We start from the raw sequence: 17,745 nt of genomic DNA, 5'->3' as shown, positions 1-17,745 counted from the left end.
ATGTCCAGCAGCCGTAGGCCTAACTGTTTCAGGAGCGACGTCCACAGACTGCTGCAGGCGGCTGAAGCTGGTCAGAGGGCTGACGTCCTGACCTACTTCTCAGGTCATCTGGGGCCCCGCAGCCTGAACCACAGTCTGCCTCGTATGGACACAAAGCAGCGCTTCTGGAAGATGTCCAAGAGCCGAGAAGAAACTCCAGACCCTCTGACAGTCCGGTAGAGACGAACAAAGACACTGACCTATGTACACAACAAAGAGACGAAAGATTCTCCCTCTGAGTTCACCACCAGCACTATTGCTGTAGAATCTGACAGATCTGAGTCAGGACAAGCACAGGCCTCTGATCGTGCATCACATGCAGACAGAAGAGTCAATCCCAGTCTACCTAACACAGCTCGTCGTTCCTTAGAGTTTGTGCCATTCCAGCTGAGCGCTCCTTCCCAGAAAAAGCAACATTTTTCATCTAATCCTGAGGGGAAACAGCAAGGACTGAATAATGAAGACCAGCTAAAGACTAAACAATGGTTTGGCAGGGAGTCTGCAGCCAAGCAGGACCCGTGGGTTGGAATAAATGTTGCTGAAATGCATGAGAGGAAACTACATAAGGTGAGGCCGGTCACGTAAACTGTGACAGTGCACTTGAAAAAAGACTTTTTTCTACAATGTCAGGTTTTAATAACATGGTCATTCTGCGATACCCTTTGAACACTCCTGCAGAAGGTGTATGAATAAAGACGTGCAGCCTCTCTTGCTAACGATGTGTGTGTGTGTGTGTGTGTGTGTGTGTTCCTGTCATGTCCAGGAGCTGAAGAAGCTGTCAGCACAGAGCTGGCCCAGCAGAGACCGCCTTGCGGTGTTCAGTGACGTCTTTGATGATGTATGTGAATACTCGCCAGTATTTGGACGCATCCTGAGGGAAATTAAGGTTTTTCCATTTCCTCTGTACCCACTAGCACATTTTTAGCATGTGCCATCAAATGTAATGGTGCTAAGAGTGAGAGAGAGAGAGAGAGAGAATCCCTGGTGGAGCGTGTGGAAATAGAGCAACCACTGGACCCCTTGTCATGATGCGTCAAGGAGCAGGTCACCAGAGGGGAAAGGTTTCATTACTGGTTATTCATGACAAACAAGTTTTTACAGTTTTAACGTTTTGCACTTAAACAAAACAGAAATGAAATTAAACGGATAATTGCTTGGTATTTATTTGTTGTAATGACAAAACAGGTGTTGCCAAAATATTGTTATTATGTGACAGGATAAAACTATGACTAACTAAGCTTTTGCTTATGATTGAACAAACAAACATAATTACAAGTGCACTAAGAATACACAGTATAGTGTAAAAACAGCATAACATTATAGTAACTTTGAAAAGTATTGTATACACAAGATGTACCTTTTGATTAAAATGATTTCTTTCATTTTTCTATCAGACAGATTATGATTTATATGTCAACCACCTGATGGCATCCCAGTCACCACCACATGACATGGTAAGGCACACTGTCCATAATAAATAATATTGTCTCATATGGCTGACTTTTTTGTTCACATTTTGGACGACATACCAACCTATGACATTTTTGTCAAATATTGGACAACATACTATAGTATGACTTTTTTGTCATATTCTGGACGACATACTAACCTATGACTTTTTTTTCATATTTTGAACTACATACTAAAGTATGACTTTTTTGTCACATTTTGGATGACATACTAAACTATGACTTTTTTGTCACATTTTGGACGACATACTATAGTATGACTTTTTTGTCACATTTTGGACGACATACTATAGTATGACTTTTTTTGTCACATTTTGGACGACATACTATAGTATGACTTTTTTGTCACATTTTGGACGACATACTAACCTATGACTTTTTTGTCACATTTTGGACGACATACTAACCTATTACTTTTTTGTCACATTTTGGACGACATACTATAGTATGACTTTTTTGTCACATTTTGGACGACATACTATAGTATGACTTTTTTGTCACATTTTGGACGACATACTATAGTATGACTTTTTTGTCACATTTTGGACGACATACTATAGTATGACTTTTTTGTCACATTTTGGACGACATACTATAGTATGACTTTTTTGTCACATTTTGGACGACATACTAACCTATGACTTTTTTGTCACATTTTGGACGACATACTAACCTATTACTTTTTTGTCATATTTTGGACGACATACTATAGTATGACTTTTTTGTCACATTTTGGACGACATACTATAGTATGACTTTTTTTGTCACATTTTGGACGACATACTATAGTATGACTTTTTTGTCACATTTTGGACGACATACTAACCTATGACTTTTTTGTCACATTTTGGACGACATACTAACCTATTACTTTTTTGTCACATTTTGGACGACATACTATAGTATGACTTTTTTGTCACATTTTGGACGACATACTATAGTATGACTTTTTTGTCACATTTTGGACGACATACTATAGTATGACTTTTTTGTCACATTTTGGACGACATACTATAGTATGACTTTTTTGTCACATTTTGGACGACATACTATAGTATGACTTTTTTGTCACATTTTGGACGACATACTAACCTATGACTTTTTTGTCACATTTTGGACGACATACTAACCTATTACTTTTTTGTCATATTTTGGACGACATACTATAGTATGACTTTTTTGTCACATTTTGGACGACATACTATAGTATGACTTTTTTGTCACATTTTGGACGACATACTTACCTATTACTTTTTTGTCACATTTTGGACGACATACTAATATATGACTTTTTTGTCACATTTTGGACGACATACTTATAGTATGACTTTTTTGTCACATTTTGGACGACATACTATAGTATGACTTTTTTGTCACATTTTGGACGACATACTAACCTATTACTTTTTTGTCACATTTTGGACGACATACTAATATATGACTTTTTTGTCACATTTTGGATGACATACTTATAGTATGACTTTTTTGTCACATTTTGGACGACATACTATAGTATGACTTTTTTGTCACATTTTGGACGACATACTAATATATGACTTCTTTGTCACATTTTGGACGACATAACAACCTATGACTTTTTTGTCACATTTTGGACGACATACTTACCTATTACTTTTTTGTCACATTTTGGACGACATACTAATATATGACTTTTTTGTCACATTTTGGACAACATACTAACCTATGACTTTTTTTTCATATTTTGAACTACATACTAACCTATGACTTTTTTGTCACATTTTGGACGACATACTAACCTATTACTTTTTTGTCACATTTTGGACAACATACTAATATATGACTTTTTTGTCACATTTTGGACGACATACTAACCTATGACTTTTTTTTCATATTTTGAACTACATACTAACCTATGACTTTTTTGTCACATTTTGGACGACATACTAATATATGACTTTTTTGTCACATTTTGGACGACATACTAACCTATGACTTTTTTTTCATATTTTGAACTACATACCAACCTATGACTTTTTTGTCACATTTTGGACGACATACTTACCTATTACTTTTTTGTCACATTTTGGACGACATACTAATATATGACTTTTTTGTCACATTTTGGACGACATACTAACCTATGACTTTTTTGTCACATTTTGGACGACATACTAACCTATGACTTTTTTGTCACATTTTGGACGACATACTAACCTATTACTTTTTTGTCACATTTTGGACGACACACTTATGTATGACTTTTTTGTCACATTTTGGACGACATACTAACCTATGACTTTTTTGTCACATTTTGGACGACATACTTATAGTATGACTTTTTTGTCACATTTTGGATGACATACTAACCTATGACTTTTTTGTCACATTTTGGACGACATACTAACCTATGACTTTTTTGTCACATTTTGGACGACATACTTTTAGTATGACTTTTTTGTCACATTTTGGACGACATACTAACCTATGACTTTTTTGTCACATTTTGGACGACATACTTTTAGTATGACTTTTTTGTCACATTTTGGACGACATACTAACCTATGACTTTTTTGTGACATTTTGGACGACATACTAACCTATGACTTTTTTGTCATATTTTGAACTACATACTAAAGTATGACTTTTTTGTCACATTTTGGACGACATACTATTATATGACTTTTTTGTCACATTTTGGACGACATACTAACCTATGACTTTTTTTGTCACATTTTGGACGACATGCCATTTCTTTAAGTAAATTTTTGGGGCTTTTAATGCCTTTAATTTATGGTACAATAAGAGACAGGAAATGGGGAGGCAGAGAGGAGGAATGATATTTAGGAAACGACTGTCCGATGCGGGATTCGAACCGGGGCTGCCTGCAGAAAGAAGTTTAACCTGAACATAAGGTGTCAGCTTTACCAAGTGAGCTGAAAGCTGCACTGCTTTCGTTTGGTGTTTTTGTCACACTTTGGACCACATACTATAGTATGACTTTTTTGTCACATTTTGGACGACATACTAACCTATGACCTTTTTGTCACATTTTGGACGACATACTAACCTATGACTTTTTTGTCACATTTTGGACGACATACTATAGTATGACTTTTTTGTCACATTTTGGACTACATACTAACCTATGACTTTTTTGTCATATTTTGGATTACATACTATAGTATGACTTTTTTGTGACATTTTGGACGACATAGTAGAGTATGATTTTTTTGTCACAATTTGGACGACATACTAACCTATGACTTTTTTGTCACAATTTGGACGACATACTAACCTATGACTTTTTTGTCACATTTTGGACGACATACTAACCTATGACTTTTATGTCACATTTTGGACGACATACTAACCTATGACTTTTTTGTCACATTTTGGACGACATACAAACCTATGACTTTTTTGTCACATTTTGGACGACATACTAACCTATGACTTTTTTGTCACATTTTGGACGACATACTAACCTATGACTTTTTTGTCACATTTTGGACGACATACTAACCTATGACTTTTTTGTGACATTTTGGACGACATACTAACCTATGACTTTTTTTTCACATTTTGAACTACATACTAAAGTATGACTTTTTTGTCACATTTTGGACGACATACTATAGTATGACTATTTTGTCACATTTTGGACGACATACTAACCTATGACTTTTTTTTTCATGTTTTGAACTACATACTAAAGTATGACTTTTTGTCACATTTTGGACGACATACTATAGTATGACTTTTTTGTCATATTTTGGACGACATACTAACCTATGACTTTTTTTTCATATTTTGAACTACATACTAAAGTATGACTTTTTTGTCACATTTTGGATGACATACTATAGTATGACTTTTTTGTCACATTTTGGACGACATACTAAACTATGACTTTTTTGTCACATTTTGGACGACATACTATAGTATGACTTTTTTGTCACATTTTGGACGACATACTATAGTATGACTTTTTTGTCACATTTTGGACGACATACTATAGTATGACTTTTTTGTCACATTTTGGACGACATACTTATAGTTTGACTTTTTTGTCACATTTTGGACGACATACTAACCTATGACTTTTATGTCACATTTTGGACGACATACTAACCTATGACTTTTTTGTCACATTTTGGACGACATACTAATATATGACTTTTTTGTCACATTTTAGACGACATTCTAACCTATGACTTTTTTGTCACATTTTGGACGACATACTATAGTATGACTTTTTTGTCACATTTTGGACTACATACTAACCTATGACTTTTTTGTCATATTTTGGATTACATACTATAGTATGACTTTTTTGTGACATTTTGGACGACATAGTAGAGTATGATTTTTTTGTCACAATTTGGACGACATACTAACCTATGACTTTTTTGTCACATTTTGGACGACATACTAACCTATGACTTTTATGTCATATTTTGGACGACATACTTATAGTATGACTTTTATGTCATATTTTGGACGACATACTTATAGTATGACTTTTATGTCATATTTTGGACGACATACTTATAGTATGACTTTTTTGTCACATTTTGGACGACATACAAACCTATGACTTTTTTGTCACATTTTGGACGAAATTCTAACCTATGACATTTTTGTCAAATTTTGGACGACATACTAACCTATGACTTTTTTGTGATATTTTGGACGACATACAATAGTATGACTTTTTTGTGACATTTTGGACGACATAGTATAGTATGATTTTTTTGTCACAATTTGGACGACATATTAACCTATGACATTTTTGTCACATTTTGGACGACATACTAACCTATGACTTTTTTGTCACATTTTGGACGACATACTAACCTATGACTTTTTTGTCACATTTTGGACGACATACTAACCTATGACTTTTTTGTGACATTTTGGACGACATACTAACCTATGACTTTTTTGTCATATTTTGAACTACATACTAAAGTATGACTTTTTTGTCACATTTTGGACGACATACTATAGTATGACTTTTTTGTCACATTTTGGACGACATACTAACCTATGACTTTTTTTGTCACATTTTGGACGACATGCCATTTCTTTAAGTAAATTTTTGGGGCTTTTAATGCCTTTAATTTATGGTACAATAAGAGACAGGAAATGGGGAGGCAGAGAGGAGGAATGATATTTAGGAAACGACTGTCCGATGCGGGATTCGAACTGGGGCTGCCTGCAGAAAGAAGTTTAACCTGAACATAAGGTGTCAGCTTTACCAAGTGAGCTGAAAGCTGCACTGCTTTCGTTTGGTGTTTTTGTCACACTTTGGACCACATACTATAGTATGACTTTTTTGTCACATTTTGGACGACATACTAACCTATGACCTTTTTGTCACATTTTGGACGACATACTAACCTATGACTTTTTTGTCACATTTTGGACGACATACTATAGTATGACTTTTTTGTCACATTTTGGACTACATACTAACCTATGACTTTTTTGTCATATTTTGGATTACATACTATAGTATGACTTTTTTGTGACATTTTGGACGACATAGTAGAGTATGATTTTTTTGTCACAATTTGGACGACATACTAACCTATGACTTTTTTGTCACAATTTGGACGACATACTAACCTATGACTTTTTTGTCACATTTTGGACGACATACTAACCTATGACTTTTATGTCACATTTTGGACGACATACTAACCTATGACTTTTTTGTCACATTTTGGAAGACATACAAACCTATGACTTTTTTGTCACATTTTGGACGAAATTCTAACCTATGACATTTATGTCAAATTTTGGACGACATACTATAGTATGACTTTTTTGTCACATTTTGGACTACATACTAACCTATGACTTTTTTGTGATATTTTGGACGACATACTATAGTATGACTTTTTTGTGACATTTTGGACGACATAGTATAGTATGATTTTTTTGTCACAATTTGGACGACATATTAACCTATGACATTTTTGTCACATTTTGGACGACATACTAACCTATGACTTTTTTGTCACATTTTGGACGACATACTAACCTATGACTTTTTTGTAATATTTTGAACTACATACTAAAGTATGACTTTTTTGTCACATTTTGGACGACATACTATAGTATGACTTTTTTGTCACATTTTGGACGACATACTAACCTATGACTTTTTTTGTCACATTTTGGACGACATGACATTTCTTTAAGTAAATTTCTGGGGCTTTTAATGCCTTTAATTTATGGTACAATAAGAGACAGGAAATGGGGAGGCAGAGAGGAGGAATGATATTTAGGAAACGACTGTCCGATGCGGGATTCGAACCGGGGCTGCCTGCAGAAAGAAGTTTAACCTGAACATAAGGTGTCAGCTCTACCAAGTGAGCTGAAAGCTGCACTGCTTTCGTTTGGTGTTTTTGTCACACTTTGGACCACATACTATAGTATGACTTTTTTGTCACATTTTGGACGACATACTAACCTATGACCTTTTTGTCACATTTTGGACGACATACTAACCTATGACTTTTTTGTCACATTTTGGACGACATACTATAGTATGACTTTTTTGTCACATTTTGGACTACATACTAACCTATGACTTTTTTGTCATATTTTGGATTACATACTATAGTATGACTTTTTTGTGACATTTTGGACGACATAGTAGAGTATGATTTTTTTGTCACAATTTGGACGACATACTAACCTATGACTTTTTTGTCACGTTTTGGACGACATACTAACCTATGACTTTTTTGTCACATTTTGGACGACATACTAACCTATGACTTTTTTGTCACAATTTGGACGACATACTAACCTATGACTTTTTTGTCACATTTTGGACGACATACTAACCTATGACTTTTATGTCACATTTTGGACGACATACTAACCTATGACTTTTTTGTCACATTTTGGACGACATACAAACCTATGACTTTTTTGTCACATTTTGGACGAAATTCTAACCTATGACATTTATGTCAAATTTTGGACGACATACTATAGTATGACTTTTTTGTCACATTTTGGACTACATACTAACCTATGACTTTTTTGTGATATTTTGGACGACATACTATAGTATGACTTTTTTGTGACATTTTGGACGACATAGTATAGTATGATTTTTTTGTCACAATTTGGACGACATATTAACCTATGACATTTTTGTCACATTTTGGACGACATACTAACCTATGACTTTTTTGTCACATTTTGGACGACATACTAACCTATGACTTTTTTGTCACATTTTGGACGACATACTAACCTATGACTTTTTTGTGACATTTTGGACGACATACTATAGTATGACTTTTTTGTGACATTTTGGACGACATACTAACCTATGACTTTTTTTTCACATTTTGGACGACATACTATAGTATGACTATTTTGTCACATTTTGGACGACATACTATAGTATGACTATTTTGTCACATTTTGGACGACATACTAACCTATGATTTTTTTTTCATATTTTGAACTGCATACTAAAGTATGACTTTTTTGTCACATTTTGAACGACATACTAACCTATGACTTTTTTGTCACATTTTGGACGACATACTATAGTATGACTTTTTGGTCATATTTTGGACGACATACTAACCTATGACTTTTTTGTCACATTTTGGACGACATACTAACCTATGACTTTTTTGTCACATTTTGGACGACATACTATAGTATGACTTTTTTGTGACATTTTGGACGACATACTAACCTATGACTTTTTTTTCACATTTTGAACTACATACTAAAGTATGACTTTTTTGTCACATTTTGGACGACATACTATAGTATGACTATTTTGTCACATTTTGGACGACATACTAACCTATGACTTTTTTTTTCATGTTTTGAACTACATACTAAAGTATGACTTTTTTGTCACATTTTGGACGACATACTATAGTATGACTTTTTTGTCATATTTTGGAAGACATACTAACCTATGACTTTTTTTTCATATTTTGAACTACATACTAAAGTATGACTTTTTTGTCACATTTTGGATGACATACTATAGTATGACTTTTTTGTCACATTTTGGACGACATACTAAACTATGACTTTTTTGTCACATTTTGGACGACATACTATATAGTATGACTTTTTTGTCACATTTTGGACGACATACTATAGTATGACTTTTTTGTCACATTTTGGACGACATACTAACCTATGACTTTTTTGTCACATTTTGGACGACATACTTTTAGTATGACTTTTTTGTCACATTTTGGACGACATACTAACCTATGACTTTTTTGTCACATTTTGGACGACATACTTTTAGTATGACTTTTTTGTCACATTTTGGACGACATACTAACCTATGACTTTTTTGTCACATTTTGGACGACACACTTATAGTATGACTTTTTTGTCACATTTTGGACGACATACTAACCTATTACTTTTTTGTCACATTTTGGACGACATACTTATAGTATGACTTTTTTGTCACATTTTGGACGACATACTAACCTATGACTTTTTTTGTCACATTTTGGACGACATGCCATTTCTTTAAGTAAATTTTTGGGGCTTTTAATGCCTTTAATTTATGGTACAATAAGAGACAGGAAATGGGGAGGCAGAGAGGAGGAATGATATTTAGGAAACGACTGTCCGATGCGGGATTCGAACCGGGGCTGCCTGCAGAAAGAAGTTTAACCTGAACATAAGGTGTCAGCTTTACCAAGTGAGCTGAAAGCTGCACTGCTTTCGTTTGGTGTTTTTGTCACACTTTGGACCACATACTATAGTATGACTTTTTTGTCACATTTTGGACGACATACTAACCTATGACCTTTTTGTCACATTTTGGACGACATACTAACCTATGACTTTTTTGTCACATTTTGGACGACATACTATAGTATGACTTTTTTGTCACATTTTGGACTACATACTAACCTATGACTTTTTTGTCATATTTTGGATTACATACTATAGTATGACTTTTTTGTGACATTTTGGACGACATAGTAGAGTATGATTTTTTTGTCACAATTTGGACGACATACTAACCTATGACTTTTTTGTCACAATTTGGACGACATACTAACCTATGACTTTTTTGTCACATTTTGGACGACATACTAACCTATGACTTTTATGTCACATTTTGGACGACATACTAACCTATGACTTTTTTGTCACATTTTGGACGACATACAAACCTATGACTTTTTTGTCACATTTTGGACGACATACTAACCTATGACTTTTTTGTCACATTTTGGACGACATACTAACCTTTGACTTTTTTGTCACATTTTGGACGACATACTAACCTATGACTTTTTTGTGACATTTTGGACGACATACTAACCTATGACTTTTTTTTCACATTTTTAACTACATACTAAAGTATGACTTTTTTGTCACATTTTGGACGACATACTATAGTATGACTATTTTGTCACATTTTGGACGACATACTAACCTATGACTTTTTTTTTCATGTTTTGAACTACATACTAAAGTATGACTTTTTGTCACATTTTGGACGACATACTATAGTATGACTTTTTTGTCATATTTTGGACGACATACTAACCTATGACTTTTTTTTCATATTTTGAACTACATACTAAAGTATGACTTTTTTGTCACATTTTGGATGACATACTATAGTATGACTTTTTTGTCACATTTTGGACGACATACTAAACTATGACTTTTTTGTCACATTTTGGACGACATACTATAGTATGACTTTTTTGTCACATTTTGGACGACATACTATAGTATGACTTTTTTGTCACATTTTGGACGACATACTATAGTATGACTTTTTTGTCACATTTTAGACGACATACTATAGTATGACTTTTTTGTCACATTTTGGACGACATACTTACCTATTACTTTTTTGTCACATTTTGGACGACATACTAATATATGACTTTTTTGTCACATTTTAGACGACATTCTAACCTATGACTTTTTTGTCACATTTTGGACGACATACTAACCTATTACTTTTTTGTCACATTTTGGACGACATACTAACCTATTACTTTTTTGTCACATTTTGGACGACATACTTATAGTATGACTTTTTTGTCACATTTTGGACGACATACTTATAGTATGACTTTTTTGTCACATTTTGGACGACATACTATAGTATGACTTTTTTGTCACATTTTGGACGACATACTTACCTATTACTTTTTTGTCACATTTTGGATGACATACTATAGTATGACTTTTTTGTCACATTTTGGACGACATACTAACCTATTACTTTTTTGTCACATTTTGGACGACATACTTATAGTTTGACTTTTTTGTCACATTTTGGACGACATACTAACCTATGACTTTTATGTCACATTTTGGACGACATACTAACCTATGACTTTTTTGTCACATTTTGGACGACATACTAATATATGACTTTTTTGTCACATTTTAGACGACATTCTAACCTATGACTTTTTTGTCACATTTTGGACGACATACTATAGTATGACTTTTTTGTCACATTTTGGACTACATACTAACCTATGACTTTTTTGTCATATTTTGGATTACATACTATAGTATGACTTTTTTGTGACATTTTGGACGACATAGTAGAGTATGATTTTTTTGTCACAATTTGGACGACATACTAACCTATGACTTTTTTGTCACATTTTGGACGACATACTAACCTATGACTTTTATGTCATATTTTGGACGACATACTTATAGTATGACTTTTATGTCATATTTTGGACGACATACTTATAGTATGACTTTTATGTCATATTTTGGACGACATACTTATAGTATGACTTTTTTGTCACATTTTGGACGACATACAAACCTATGACTTTTTTGTCACATTTTGGACGAAATTCTAACCTATGACATTTTTGTCAAATTTTGGACGACATACTAACCTATGACTTTTTTGTGATATTTTGGACGACATACAATAGTATGACTTTTTTGTGACATTTTGGACGACATAGTATAGTATGATTTTTTTGTCACAATTTGGACGACATATTAACCTATGACATTTTTGTCACATTTTGGACGACATACTAACCTATGACTTTTTTGTCACATTTTGGACGACATACTAACCTATGACTTTTTTGTCACATTTTGGACGACATACTAACCTATGACTTTTTTGTGACATTTTGGACGACATACTAACCTATGACTTTTTTGTCATATTTTGAACTACATACTAAAGTATGACTTTTTTGTCACATTTTGGACGACATACTATTATATGACTTTTTTGTCACATTTTGGACGACATACTAACCTATGACTTTTTTTGTCACATTTTGGACGACATGCCATTTCTTTAAGTAAATTTTTGGGGCTTTTAATGCCTTTAATTTATGGTACAATAAGAGACAGGAAATGGGGAGGCAGAGAGGAGGAATGATATTTAGGAAACGACTGTCCGATGCGGGATTCGAACCGGGGCTGCCTGCAGAAAGAAGTTTAACCTGAACATAAGGTGTCAGCTTTACCAAGTGAGCTGAAAGCTGCACTGCTTTCGTTTGGTGTTTTTGTCACACTTTGGACCACATACTATAGTATGACTTTTTTGTCACATTTTGGACGACATACTAACCTATGACCTTTTTGTCACATTTTGGACGACATACTAACCTATGACTTTTTTGTCACATTTTGGACGACATACTATAGTATGACTTTTTTGTCACATTTTGGACTACATACTAACCTATGACTTTTTTGTCATATTTTGGATTACATACTATAGTATGACTTTTTTGTGACATTTTGGACGACATAGTAGAGTATGATTTTTTTGTCACAATTTGGACGACATACTAACCTATGACTTTTTTGTCACAATTTGGACGACATACTAACCTATGACTTTTTTGTCACATTTTGGACGACATACTAACCTATGACTTTTATGTCACATTTTGGACGACATACTAACCTATGACTTTTTTGTCACATTTTGGACGACATACAAACCTATGACTTTTTTGTCACATTTTGGACGAAATTCTAACCTATGACATTTATGTCAAATTTTGGACGACATACTATAGTATGACTTTTTTGTCACATTTTGGACTACATACTAACCTATGACTTTTTTGTGATATTTTGGACGACATACTATAGTATGACTTTTTTGTGACATTTTGGACGACATAGTATAGTATGATTTTTTTGTCACAATTTGGACGACATATTAACCTATGACATTTTTGTCACATTTTGGACGACATACTAACCTATGACTTTTTTGTCACATTTTGGGCGACATACTAACCTATGACTTTTTTGTAATATTTTGAACTACATACTAAAGTATGACTTTTTTGTCACATTTTGGACGACATACTATAGTATGACTTTTTTGTCACATTTTGGACGACATACTAACCTATGACTTTTTTTGTCACATTTTGGACGACATGACATTTCTTTAAGTAAATTTTTGGGGCTTTTAATGCCTTTAATTTATGGTACAATAAGAGACAGGAAATGGGGAGGCAGAGAGGAGGAATGATATTTAGGAAACGACTGTCCGATGCGGGATTCGAACCGGGGCTGCCTGCAGAAAGAAGTTTAACCTGAACATAAGGTATCAGCTTTACCAAGTGAGCTGAAAGCTGCACTGCTTTCGTTTGGTGTTTTTGTCACACTTTGCACCACATACTATAGTATGACTTTTTTGTCACATTTTGGACGACATACTAACCTATGACCTTTTTGTCACATTTTGGACGACATACTAACCTATGACTTTTTTGTCACATTTTGGACGACATACTATAGTATGACTTTTTTGTCACATTTTGGACTACATACTAACCTATGACTTTTTTGTCATATTTTGGATTACATACTATAGTATGACTTTTTTGTGACATTTTGGACGACATAGTAGAGTATGATTTTTTTGTCACAATTTGGACGACATACTAACCTATGACTTTTTTGTCACGTTTTGGACGACATACTAACCTATGACTTTTTTGTCACATTTTGGACGACATACTAACCTATGACTTTTTTGTCACGTTTTGGACGACATACTAACCTATGACTTTTTTGTCATATTTTGGACGACATACTAACCTATGACTTTTTTGTCACAATTTGGACGACATACTAACCTATGACTTTTTTGTCACATTTTGGACGACATACTAACCTATGACTTTTATGTCACATTTTGGACGACATACTAACCTATGACTTTTTTGTCACATTTTGGACAACATACTAACCTATGACTTTTTTGTCACATTTTGGACGACATACTATAGTATGACTATTTTGTCACATTTTGGACGACATACTATAGTATGACTATTTTGTCACATTTTGGACGACATACTAACCTATGACTTTTATGTCACATTTTGGACGACATACTAACCTATGACTTTTTTGTCACATTTTGGACGACATACAAACCTATGACTTTTTTGTCACATTTTGGACGAAATTCTAACCTATGACATTTATGTCAAATTTTGGACGACATACTATAGTATGACTTTTTTGTCACATTTTGGACTACATACTAACCTATGACTTTTTTGTGATATTTTGGACGACATACTATAGTATGACTTTTTTGTGACATTTTGGACGACATACTAACCTATGACTTTTTTTTCACATTTTGGACAACATACTAACCTATGACTTTTTTGTCACATTTTGGACGACATACTATAGTATGACTATTTTGTCACATTTTGGACGACATACTATAGTATGACTATTTTGTCACATTTTGGACGACATACTAACCTATGATTTTTTTTTCATATTTTGAACTGCATACTAAAGTATGACTTTTTTGTCACATTTTGAACGACATACTAACCTATGACTTTTTTGTCACATTTTGGACGACATACTATAGTATGACTTTTTGGTCATATTTTGGACGACATACTAACCTATGACTTTTTTGTCACATTTTGGACGACATACTAACCTATGACTTTTTTGTCACATTTTGGACGACATACTATAGTATGACTTTTTTGTGACATTTTGGACGACATACTAACCTATGACTTTTTTTTCACATTTTGAACTACATACTAAAGTATGACTTTTTTGTCACATTTTGGACGACATACTATAGTATGACTATTTTGTCACATTTTGGACGACATACTAACCTATGACTTTTTTTTTCATGTTTTGAACTACATACTAAAGTATGACTTTTTTGTCACATTTTGGACGACATACTATAGTATGACTTTTTTGTCATATTTTGGAAGACATACTAACCTATGACTTTTTTTTCATATTTTGAACTACATACTAAAGTATGACTTTTTTGTCACATTTTGGATGACATACTATAGTATGACTTTTTTGTCACATTTTGGACGACATACTAAACTATGACTTTTTTGTCACATTTTGGACGACATACTATAGTATGATTTTTTGTCACATTTTGGACGACATACTATAGTATGACTTTTTTGTCACATTTTGGACGACATACTATAGTATGACTTTTTTGTCACATTTTGGACGACATACTATAGTATGACTTTTTTGTCACATTTTGGACTACATACTAACCTATGACTTTTTTGTGATATTTTGGACGACATACTATAGTTGACTTTTTTGTGACATTTTGGACGACATAGTATAGTATGATTTTTTTGTCACAATTTGGACGACATATTAACCTATGACATTTTTGTCACATTTTGGACGACATACTAACCTATGACTTTTTTGTCACATTTTGGACGACATACTAACCTATGACTTTTTTGTAATATTTTGAACTACATACTAAAGTATGACTTTTTTGTCACATTTTGGACGACATACTATAGTATGACTTTTTTGTCACATTTTGGACGACATACTAACCTATGACTTTTTTTGTCACATTTTGGACGACATGACATTTCTTTAAGTAAATTTTTGGGGCTTTTAATGCCTTTAATTTATGGTACAATAAGAGACAGGAAATGGGGAGGCAGAGAGGAGGAATGATATTTAGGAAACGACTGTCCGATGCGGGATTCGAACCGGGGCTGCCTGCAGAAAGAAGTTTAACCTGAACATAAGGTGTCAGCTTTACCAAGTGAGCTGAAAGCTGCACTGCTTTCGTTTGGTGTTTTTGTCACACTTTGCACCACATACTATAGTATGACTTTTTTGTCACATTTTGGACGACATACTAACCTATGACCTTTTTGTCACATTTTGGACGACATACTAACCTATGACTTTTTTGTCACATTTTGGACGACATACTATAGTATGACTTTTTTGTCACATTTTGGACTACATACTAACCTATGACTTTTTTGTCATATTTTGGATTACATACTATAGTATGACTTTTTTGTGACATTTTGGACGACATAGTAGAGTATGATTTTTTTGTCACAATTTGGACGACATACTAACCTATGACTTTTTTGTCACGTTTTGGACGACATACTAACCTATGACTTTTTTGTCACATTTTGGACGACATACTAACCTATGACTTTTTTGTCACAATTTGGACGACATACTAACCTATGACTTTTTTGTCACATTTTGGACGACATACTAACCTATGACTTTTATGTCACATTTTGGACGACATACTAACCTATGACTTTTTTGTCACATTTTGGACGACATACAAACCTATGACTTTTTTGTCACATTTTGGACGAAATTCTAACCTATGACATTTATGTCAAATTTTGGACGACATACTATAGTATGACTTTTTTGTCACATTTTGGACTACATACTAACCTATGACTTTTTTGTGATATTTTGGACGACATACTATAGTATGACTTTTTTGTGACATTTTGGACGACATACTAACCTATGACTTTTTTTTCACATTTTGGACAACATACTAACCTATGACTTTTTTGTCACATTTTGGACGACATACTATAGTATGACTATTTTGTCACATTTTGGACGACATACTATAGTATGACTATTTTGTCACATTTTGGACGACATACTAACCTATGATTTTTTTTTCATATTTTGAACTGCATACTAAAGTATGACTTTTTTGTCACATTTTGAACGACATACTAACCTATGACTTTTTTGTCACATTTTGGACGACATACTATAGTATGACTTTTTGGTCATATTTTGGACGACATACTAACCTATGACTTTTTTGTCACATTTTGGACGACATACTAACCTATGACTTTTTTGTCACATTTTGGACGACATACTATAGTATGACTTTTTTGTG

The 17,745-nt window shown here is 33.6% G+C and overlaps 1 protein-coding gene across 1 annotated transcript in view; it reads left to right on the top strand.

The window, feature by feature from the left end:
- LOC131474339 (uncharacterized protein C6orf118-like) overlaps positions 1–17,745 on the top strand; it is a 31,028-nt gene continuing 13,283 nt past the window's right edge. The window contains exons 1-4 of the mRNA XM_058652150.1: positions 1–210; positions 427–606; positions 803–925; positions 1,434–1,493. Of these exons, the coding sequence (XP_058508133.1) occupies positions 1–210; positions 427–606; positions 803–925; positions 1,434–1,493 (573 nt within the window). The remainder of the gene's footprint in view (positions 211–426; positions 607–802; positions 926–1,433; positions 1,494–17,745) is intronic.

This window comes from Solea solea, chromosome 15, assembly GCF_958295425.1.
Source record: "Solea solea chromosome 15, fSolSol10.1, whole genome shotgun sequence".
Lineage (NCBI taxonomy): Eukaryota > Metazoa > Chordata > Actinopteri > Pleuronectiformes > Soleidae > Solea > Solea solea.
Note: the sequence above shows the minus strand (reverse complement) of the source record. Positions and strands in the feature narration are given on the sequence as shown.